The sequence below is a fragment of the Sinocyclocheilus grahami genome, unplaced genomic scaffold (genome assembly GCF_001515645.1).
Source record: "Sinocyclocheilus grahami isolate Dianchi unplaced genomic scaffold, SAMN03320097.WGS_v1.1 scaffold490.1, whole genome shotgun sequence".
Classification (NCBI taxonomy): domain Eukaryota; kingdom Metazoa; phylum Chordata; class Actinopteri; order Cypriniformes; family Cyprinidae; genus Sinocyclocheilus; species Sinocyclocheilus grahami.
In genome coordinates, this window is record NW_015505669.1 from 442,013 (window position 1) to 452,654 (window position 10,642).

Consider the following 10,642-nt stretch of genomic DNA (forward strand, 5'->3'; position numbering starts at 1 on the left):
ATAATTAAATGTTAAACAACACAAATATCCTTTATGTATTTAATCCCATTCTATTAACCAATGTCTTTGCTTCTGACCTTCGATGATCCAGTTCAACCGTACTAATAAGCACAAATCATTCTAGACAAACATTTGTGTCTTTTTTTATTGCTGAAGTGTGTTGAAATTTCTTCTTCTGCATTCTACTGTACGAACGTAAATGTACTTTCCCTTCAGCCTGAGGCTTATTCATTTCACTTTTGGTGTGAAAAGGCTTTTATATTTGCCAAAAATATAACTTTTTTATTTTAAAAACAAACAAGCAAGCCCTGTCCAGATTTAAAAAGTAACGCAAAAGTAACGTAACGCATTACTTTCCATAAAAAGTAACTAAGTACCATAATTAGTTACTTTTTTATGGAGTAACACAATATTGTAATGCATTACTTTTAAAAGTAACTTTCCCCAACACTGGTCAGAACAATCTATTTCATTATATCATTAGTACTGTTTTGGGGTTTTTGTTTCAAACACATTTGTTACATAATGTGATGCTGTTTTTGCAGTGATTCCATAATACTCTTTAATTTGTATTGATAATCTTTTGATATAGCATTACCCATACTGTTATAGAAGACTATAGTCATACAGCTCACCTCTATTTAAATAGGTATGAAATTGCAAGGAAGTTGTTCGTATTTATGCAGGACTTTGGTGCTACTTACCTGTCTCTGCTGTTGTAGTTGTTGCTGTTCCAGCTGTAACCTCTCAGTCTCAAATACAACTGGTAGAACCAGAATCATAAAGGAAGTAGTACCGACCCATAGAGCTGAGCGGGAGAAACTACAAGAAAGCATAATACGAAAAATATATACTGAAATGTCCAGATTATTTCTAGAGTTAATGTGACAGTCTGGTTTTAAGCGCAAGATACAACTGCCAGCACCACACCTGTAAAGTTTTTTGGCTACAGATAGCGAACACTGTGCGGATACTTCAGCTGCTGATTGCAGTGATTCTGGAAACATCTCCGTGAGACCCCACAACCTCTCCAACAGTGTTTCATCCAACTGGGAGAGAAGGAAACAAGTAGGAGCCATGTCAGAAAATTAATTCTCTAAAATGAACACCACCAGTCATTGGACAAAACAAACTGCCCGAGTCCAAATGGCTTACTCAGGACTCAGTGGAAAACCTTATTCCTCATGTGCTGGTAAGCAGGTACACTGCATTTGACAATCGACGGGTTCTATTAACAGTGTGCAATATTAAAATATGATATACTTTGTGTACACTAATTCTTGCCCTTTAATACTAATCTTTACAAGAAATAACAGTAATTTATTTAAAATGAATTTATATAAATTGATTACTTGTACAAATAATTATTTAAGTGACACTTGTGAAATACAAAGTTAAGATGAAATGTCACTTGCGCAGAATCACTGAAATACAAAACACACACACACACACACACACACACACACACACACACACACACACACACACACAACACACACACACACACACACACACACACACACACATATATAACGTTTTATGTATTTGTATGTATTTTATGCCAAGTTTGACCGGCTAAATAGCTAATACTGGCTATGCAAGCACCAAACAAGCTAATAACTTATAATTTCCTATATATTCACAATTTCATAAGGTCAATCAAAACTGTAGAAGCAATCAAGTACCTCTTCATCCTCATCATCACCCTCGATCTCGCCTTCGGGGGGTCGCGTCTCCCCACGGCCAGAGTCTGGAGAGAGCTCCTGGATCGCGGCCATTTATTAGTTATAGTTATAAATGTTATATTATAATTGTGAAAGAACCTCAGTGATGTTTTAGAGCTTCACAATGACTTACAACCAAAGAGCACGCATTGAAACCTGAGGTCACCAGGGTTACATGTGAGACGGATTTACTTCCCCTGTTCCTTGCAAGGACGCACAAAGACATGTTAGGACACCTATCGACAGGGAGGTCTTACTGCAGCTCATGATTGCGTGCACGTGACCGTGGACGATGAAATATTGGAAAATTGCTGGTTTTATTAATGTGAAGTGGAAGAGGAACTTAAATTACGTACATATTCAAGTCACTTCATACAAAAAAAAAAAAGAGGAAATACGGCTACCGCGCGAGTTTCAGACCGTTGTATCGGATCAACAGAATGTTTATTTTATTATTTTTATTTATTACATAATACTTTTTTGCATGAATACTTGGAACAAGCAGTATGTCTTTTCTTAAAAGCTTTCAAGTTAGTGAAAGCTTGAGTTTTATTTCTGGTCACAGTTGTAATTGATGGGAAAGTATTTGTTGTTACATTTTTTGTATAATAAACCATTTCATCTAATTATACTGTATTTCATTTAATGTAAGAGTTTTTCAATTACTTATTGAATGAATACTTAATTACTTTAAAATAAGCATTAAATATGGTCAAATACATTTATAAATATCAAATCAAATACATTGTTTATATTTTGATCACAATATAAACGAGAAAGAGTGGTCTTACCTTAATAGCCTTAAAATATTGTATTTATAAAAAGTGACAGCTGTCTTTTATGGAGCTTTGACAGTGACATCATCTTTTCATTAAATGAAACGCTTCATTGAAATATTTCAATTTACAAATTCAAGTGGCAATAACTTGCATATGAAAACATAACAATTACATATGTACACAATTATATATTTATCTAAAATTGATATAGCCTCTTCATGTAATGTGGGACACTGACTAATGTTGAACACCTAAGCTTCAGTGCATTTGTCTCTTACAACATTAAAGTGAACAAGATTGGTGTTGAATTCAAGCAGGGGTGTCAAGCTATAAGTAACTTGACTTTCTGAAAATTATGCCATAATTGTGACTATGAAAATCATCAATGAGGAAGTACCTCTTGTGAAGTTCACTCAAAGGTCAGTGACTTAGACACAATTAATGATATAAATCTGTTATAAATAAAACAATGTTCTAAATTATCATCAAATTACATTTGTGATGCATCTGTGAAATGTTGCAATAATGTTAAGATGTGTTAAGAATATTTCCTATTTAAAGCAATCTTTGTTGTCCCACTTTAGAAAAGGATGTTTCAAATGTGGGACAATCAAATATACTATGTTATTCAATTTGGGCTTATAATGCAGCAATATTATTTGTTTTAAAATCCAAATAAAAAATTTAGAGACTAGAAGACAATGGGATCCTGAAAAAAGTCCACGACTGGCAAGGACTGCTTATTTCTGTTATGAAATGTTTTATCATTACAATTTGCTTAACATGCTTTTGAAAATACATGTTCCATATTCTTACCAACCATGTGCAGAGTATAATGAATGAATGAATGAATGAATGAATGAATGAGTTTTTTTATTGCCAGGTATGTTTACACATACGAGGAATTTGTTTTCATGACAGAAGCTCCACAGTGTAACAGAATGACAGTGACAGAACAAAAACACAGATAATAAAAAATAGAACAAGTAACTAAGGAATAAAAATATACAAATCGACAATTGTATGTACAGGTATATAACAATAGACAGTTGTATGTACAGGTATATTATGTGCAAATTGAAATGTAGACTGAGTATGAGTGTTAGATAAATAAGTGTATGAGTGAATAAATAGTGTGTGTTCCACAGTTATTGTCAAGTGTTCATGAGATGGATGGCCTGAGGGAAGAAACTGTTCCTGTGTCTGGTCGTTCTGGTGCTCAGAGCTCTGTAGCGTCGACCAGATGGCAACAGTTCAAAGAGGGAGTGTGCTGGATGTGAGGGGTCCAGAGTGATTCTGCCAGCCCTTTTGCTCACTCTGGACGAGTACAGTTCTTGGAGAGAAGGGAGGGTTGTACCAATGATTCGCTCAGCAGTCCGGACTACCCTCTGAAGTCTTCTGAGGTCAGATTTGGTAGCTGAGCTGAACCAGACAGTTATTGAAGTGCAGAGGACAGATTCAGTCTGTCCTATAACTTCTATTAAAATAGAAGTTTAATATCAGTTTAATCTCAGTTGATATCAGTTCAATATCAAGACATTCCATGTTCCAAAGTTTCAATCTTTTTTTAAATAGTTTATGAAGTTATTTTGCTATCTTTGTCGAGTCCAATTTTACATTTTTGACTTCATTAGGCTGGTTATTATTATTGTTGCTGCCAGGAATCAGACTTTTTTTTGTATTGTTTTAAATAGTATGTTATTTCTGTTATATAGTTGTATTTAACATTCCACATGTGAACATATAGGCTACTATAGTTTTTTTTTTTTACAAACTGATGGTAACAGCAAACACACTGTAGGCCTTCTAAGGTAATTAACCATGGGTATGCACATTTAACCAGGAGTGTTAAATGTGAAGTTTGCTTTGCAAAAATTTAACTATTTCTAACCCAAAACATAATGTCCCAGATTTGAGCATGATATAAGATTTTGATTGATCGCTTTGGCTTCATTATGGAAATAATGTTTGCAAAATTGCAAAAAGTGTCCTACATTAGCCTATAGGCCTAGCCTAATCCAGCCCACTTAAAAATGAATAGCATGCTAAAACGTAAAATGAAAGATTTAGGCTATTAGACATTCATTATTGTCCTTAAATACATTTATACTCGTTATGGATGATAGTTTTTATTCATTGGAAATAAACGGCTGTAGGCTACTTACACCATGTAAAGATGTTCAAGTCAGTCTACACTTTCATTTAGTTGACAATGTGTAAAATACATCATCAACTCTTTTTAAACAACTATAAATCTCGGTGGGATTAAATGGGTTAATAAAAAAAGAAGTTTCACAAGGTTGTTGACTGATATTTTGTGTGTGCTGAGGTCCCGCCCTCATTCTTGAAGCCTTAAGTCATCGTGTGTGTGTTTTTTATGAATGAAAGGATCCAGCCCGCTGATGGTGGACTGATTCCGGGAAAAAGGCGTTTAGCTCTCTAGTCCGTCTAAACACGGGCCGTGCTGCGATAACGTATGTCAGTCGAAACACCGAACCAGCGGTGAGATTCGTGGACTGATCCATATTTAGCTTCGTGTGAAAACAGCAAAGAAGAGAAATCAATACCAGGCAAGATTTTCTTTTTTTTTTCTCCTTTCGACATTTGTTTACACTAAGGAAACGGAGGGGTGTTAGCAAACCTGCTGTAACGTAACGTTAACGTACATGCACTCAGTGTTCGTTTTAACGTAATATCCACTACGGATACTGTTATGGTTTAGATTTTCTATTAAGATAATTTAGTCGTATTTTATACATGTTTAATAGCATTAGTCTTCATGAGGGCGAACAGCGTGTTTTTATCACGATGTTAGGTGTAGCAACAAGCTAACGCGAATAAGGAAATAACGTTACGTTAGCTGCTTAACTTGGATGCTGTCGATTCAGACAGTTAAAATATATATTTGTATTAGCATAACCGTATGTATTATGTTCAGAACTACTCAAAACGTGTAAACATGTATGTTGTTTTCGAGGAGAAGCGACTATATAGTCAGCGAAATAATGGTTTGGTTTGAACAAGTAATATCTTATGTAATAAACGGATTCTTACGTTGTTATAATCCTGTTTTATACATAATTATTTATTTGAAAGATTTGTATTAAACCGTCTCGTTGTAAGTAACGCAATACTTATGGAGCATGTCAACCTCAAGACGCTTCAGGGAAAACGACTTGTGTTGTTGTTGTTGTTGATGTTGTTTACTAAACCTGAGTTTTATTTATACCGTTTATGTGTACAGTAAGTGATCATATCTGTTGCCACTGAGTAACTGGGACGTTTATAAATGCTGTAAAACACGGAAAGCGAAAGGAAAGTAAGGAGCTGCTGTGAAGTCAGGAATGGAGGACTTGTGCTGAATCACTGTGACTCTGTGGAAAAGCTCAGTCGGTTATTTGAGGCAGCAGCTCGCGGATGATAGGCGCACTTAACACGCATGACGGGAAACTCATGGTCAGCAGCGTTCACTTCTGCTTCTGGACTTTGACCAGGTCCAGTCATGAGTCACTGTCAAGAAAAAAAAAGTGCTACTCTTTGGATACGGGAAGCCTAGGTTTAGAAAGATGAAATAAGAACTGGAGGTTTATTGTCTTTAAATGGTCTTTAAAATCTGACCACACAAACCACATTATATATTTATAAACTTTTAGTTCCTGTCTTCTGTCTTCCTTATTCTGTGCTAAAACCCACCTTCCTTTACCAGCCATGACACAATACACCTGTTCATAGTGGTCAACCGATATTTTTTAATGGTTGATGCAGATATCTTAAACATGAATAATTTACATAGCCTATTTAAGTTAGAAATAATTCATTGGAAAGAAATTAATCCATAAAATAAAACGATTTATACTTCAGATAGAAATTGATTCTGTAATCCTGTTATAGTATTTTCCGGAGATAAAGAAATTGGTAAAATCTGTGCCGATAAGGCTGATAGCAAATCATCATAACTGCGCATCTCGCAATGCAGATCGTCGTTATTTCTATTGTATTACATCATTCTCTGTTATTATGTCAGGGTTCTATGCCTTCTAATGTCACTTGTTAAAATAATCTAATAACAAATTTGAGTCTGTGATATTTGTATTATGCTTTGACTGTTTTATAAAAGCAAGGCACTCAAAGATGTTGCAGTACTGTGAATATAGTCGGTTTGCCGTGCCAAGCCGAACAACGGCCTTTAGCTTCGACTACATTCACAATATCGTGACTTGCTTTAATAACTTTAGTGACTTGCTTCACAATTCCGTGCACATTTTCACTTAATTGGTTTATTTGACATTTACAGGTTTCAGAGATACATAAATCCAGAGAATGACTTCAGACAGCAGAGCTAGTAAAGCCCTGAAGGTAAAGATCATTTTACTGAATACACTTTTGTGAATTTTGTCTCACACAGTTTTTTTTACAAAAATAGAAATTGTTAATTGGTTAACTGTCTGTAAGTTACCTTACCATATGTGACCCTGGACCACAAAACCAGTCTTAAGTCGCTGGGGTATATTTGTAGCAATAGCCAAAAATACATTGTATGGGTCAAAATTATCAATATTTCTTTTATGCCAAAAATCATTAGGATATTAAAGGGGTCATATGATGTTGCTAAAAAGAACATTATTTTGTGTATTTGGTGTAATGAAATGTGTTTATGCGGTTTAAGGTTCAAAAAACACATTATTTTCCACATACTGTACATTATTGTTTCTCCTCTATGCCCCGCCTTTCTGAAACGTGTTGATTTTTACAAAGCTCATCGGTCTGAAAAGCGAGGTGTGCTCTGATTGGCCAGTTATCCAGTGTGTTGTGATTGGCCGAATACCTCAAGCGTGTGACGGAAATGTTACGCCCTTACCATACTGTGATGCCCTGTCCGGCCGGAGCGACGAGACAAAAACATTAAAACCCATTATAAACTAGGCATTTGTTGCATCCAGTGGGGACATAATTACGGATTATAATGACTTGTACTGTCTTTTACGCGTTGCGTATCGCTACGCGTAAACATAAAACCATGTCTGCATTTGTGATCAGAGAAATGACAAACAACAAGCCCTACTCTACACTGCCCAAAAAACTTGCATTGGAATCGTCAGTGGCAAATTCTTTAAATATAAAAAAACGTACGTACAGTCTGTGAGTCAGAACAGCCGGCATTGTAGTCTACTCTTCCAGGATCAGGAAGCAGTCCTCCATAAAATGCGCTGGACACATCTGAATATTTGGGTTGAAGTGTTCTGGAACAGTGTTGTAAATACAACTTAACCACTGATTTCTAGTCATGTCCTCTTTTGGAAGGCCAAACAAAGTAGTTTCGCTTTCACAACGAAACACAGCATCACACACCGAGGCCTAGAGTGAGCGGAGGCCGGGGGCTTGAGTGAGCAGAGCGGGCGGGCTTGCGGCAACCACATGTGACGACCCCGGGCTGGACTCCGCTTTGTCCATGGTGAAAGCCAATCCGGCGATCCACAGTGCAAAGTTGATGTATTTCCTCAGCGACCAGCACGGATCAGCTCCATCGTCCTCTTTTGCGGTGGCGGCAACAACAATACTACAGCGAGAATAAAAGTTACGCCTTCTTTCTTTGCGTGAACATTTGGCCAGCGTGACGTAGACATGTGGGGGCGTGTTCGAACGAGCCGTTTTAGGTAGGCGTGGCTGACTCTTAACTTTTATAAAGAATATCTCTTTGGATTTGAGACTTTAGTCTTTGCAACTTTACAGATCTTCTTTATGCATCAAGAGCTTGTAACAGTCCAAAGAGAAAGGAAAAATTGAAATCGCACCATATGACCCCTTTAAGTAAAGATCATGTTCCATGAAGATGTTTTGTAAATTTCCTAACATAAATATATCAAAACTTCATTCTTGATTAGTAAGATGCATTGCTAAGAACTTCATTTGGACAAATTTAAAGGCGATTTTCTCAGTATTTAGATTTTTTTGCTCCCTCAGATTCCAGATTTTCAAATAGTTGTATCTCTGCCAAATATTGTCCTATCCTAACAATTTCCTATCCTAATAATTTATTCAGCTTTCCGATGAAGTTTAAATCTCAATTTCGAAAAATTGACACTTATGACTGCTTTTGTGGTCCAGGGTCACAAAAATGTTGTACCATCGTTTTATGTAATTTTACTGTAAAATACTGTCAAATGTATGGCATATTTGCTGGCAAAAACTATGAATTACCACCACTGATCTATAATAGAGGACATTATATAGATCAGTGATTGCCACATAATATACAGGGAAAAAGGACATTCCCATGGTTATATTTGATTCTTTTCTTCTCTTCTCTTTTTTGTTATCAGTAATGTACATTCGGGTGTTTTTCTGTTATTTAGCAAGTGTTAATTGTATTATTTTAGTGTCTGATGGCATTTTGTTTTCGTGTATAGCCCTGTGAACAGTTTAAATAAGGAGTATTGGTCCTGTTTTATGCACAGGCCACTTATGATGAACTCTGATTCAGCATGTGGCTTTCTATTTTACCATCTCTATTATTACGGTGGTTGTCAGTACATTTAGGTAAATAGCATATTTTAGTAAAATAACATTATAGCACTTAAATTTACTGTTATATGCTGAAAACTATACAGGCATCAATATTTTATCCGGTAATACCCGAAACATTTTACCATATTTTTTACAGTGAATTTTCTGGCAACCATAGTTGCCTTTTTTACAGTAAATGTAACATTTACCAAGAATATTTTTTACAATGCAAATAATGTTCCATTATTTCAGGTGAAGAGGGAATGCGGGGAGAACGTCCCAGTGCTGTCCGACAGTGAGCTCATGTCGCTGTCTGTGCGCGAGCTCAACACGCACTTACGCGGTTTGTCACGCGAGGAAGTGCAGAAGTTGAAGCAGAGGCGGCGCACGTTGAAAAACCGCGGCTACGCGGCGAGCTGTCGGGTAAAGCGCGTGTCCCAGCGTGAAGCCCTGGAGCAGCAGAAGAAGGAGCTGCAGCGGGAGGTGGAGCGGCTGGGGTCCGAGAACGCAGGCATGCGGCGGGAGTTGGAAGGGCTGGGTGCCCGTCTCGCTGCCTTGCAGCGCTTTGCCAGAGGTTTGGAATCCGGAGGAGGCAGTCTGCTGGCCACCACACCCCGTATGAACACAGCCTCCGTCATTACCATAGTGAAGTCACCGCAGCAGGTGCACACCCCTAGAGAGCAAGGAGCATCCTAGGACACCACGCTCGCATGGATACGCAGACACACATAGGTACACAGTATGATCGCACAGACCATGTATACTCACATATACAGGAAGAAAAACAAGTACCAGTTGGGAATTACAGATTCACTTAAATATATATAACACACAGAGACTGTATATAGTCTTATAAATGTCCAAGAATAATCTCAGTACTGTTGTTGTGGCCTCGAATATCATGACAAGTGTATAAGTCTGCACAAGGCTATTGCTAATGATAGCTTTAATGCTATTTATGCCCATTACTGTGCTTTCTGGATGGTGATATATGTTAAAAAAAATAGTCCTAACAACTTGTCTTCAACATTTCGGAAGCTGGTTAGTTTTGCTGGATTATCTCCATGGTATTAATGAATCATGGGACTAGAGAACGTGCAGATCTATTGATACATGCCATTTATATATTTTAATGTTTGTATAAAAGACAAATGTTCAACAACAGACATAAAAGCTATTTTATTTGTGTTCGAAATAAGATGTTTGAAGGTAATTTGTGCTGTGATTGGTCTAAATACTACTTCTGATCGACTAGTTTGGGGTCATTGTTTTAATTATTGTGTATTTTTTTTGGTAATGTTTACTTGTTGTAATGAGTAAGTAGTTTAGTAATGGTAAGGTATACAGCCTTATTACCCGTAATTGGTTCAGTACGTGTGAGGGTCATATTTGTACTAATATTAGAGCGACTTGTTTGTAGTGGTATTTTTGTATTTAAAACCAAGACCATGTATATTATTTGCTATTTATGATTAAAACGTATCTGAATATTTTGGACAGCTGGAATATTAAAAAAAATTCCATTAGAAGGAAAAGAGAGAAGAAGGGGAATCTGAGGAAGATGTGAAAATAGAGGACAAAGGGGAAGAGAGCAGCCAGAAGGAGAAGTGAGCACTTGCAGCTCACATGGGAGGG

The 10,642-nt window shown here is 36.8% G+C and overlaps 2 protein-coding genes across 2 annotated transcripts; one reads left to right on the plus strand and one right to left on the minus strand.

The window, feature by feature from the left end:
- Positions 1-501: 501 nt before the first annotated feature.
- On the minus strand, positions 502-1,980 carry LOC107554024 (mitochondrial import receptor subunit TOM22 homolog). Its single transcript, XM_016236374.1, has 3 exons — positions 1,686-1,980; positions 931-1,049; positions 502-822 (listed from the first exon to the last, which is right to left on the minus strand). Exons 1-3 carry the CDS (start codon positions 1,776-1,778, stop codon positions 642-644), a joined length of 393 nt encoding a protein of 130 aa, XP_016091860.1. The 5' UTR covers positions 1,779-1,980; the 3' UTR covers positions 502-641.
- Positions 1,981-4,868: 2,888 nt separating this feature from the next.
- LOC107554043 (transcription factor MafF-like) lies at positions 4,869-10,642 on the plus strand. The gene is made up of 3 exons (XM_016236408.1): positions 4,869-5,073; positions 6,798-6,859; positions 9,260-10,642. The coding sequence occupies exons 2-3, from the start codon at positions 6,824-6,826 to the stop codon at positions 9,701-9,703; spliced, it is 480 nt and encodes a 159-aa protein (XP_016091894.1). The 5' UTR covers positions 4,869-5,073; positions 6,798-6,823; the 3' UTR covers positions 9,704-10,642.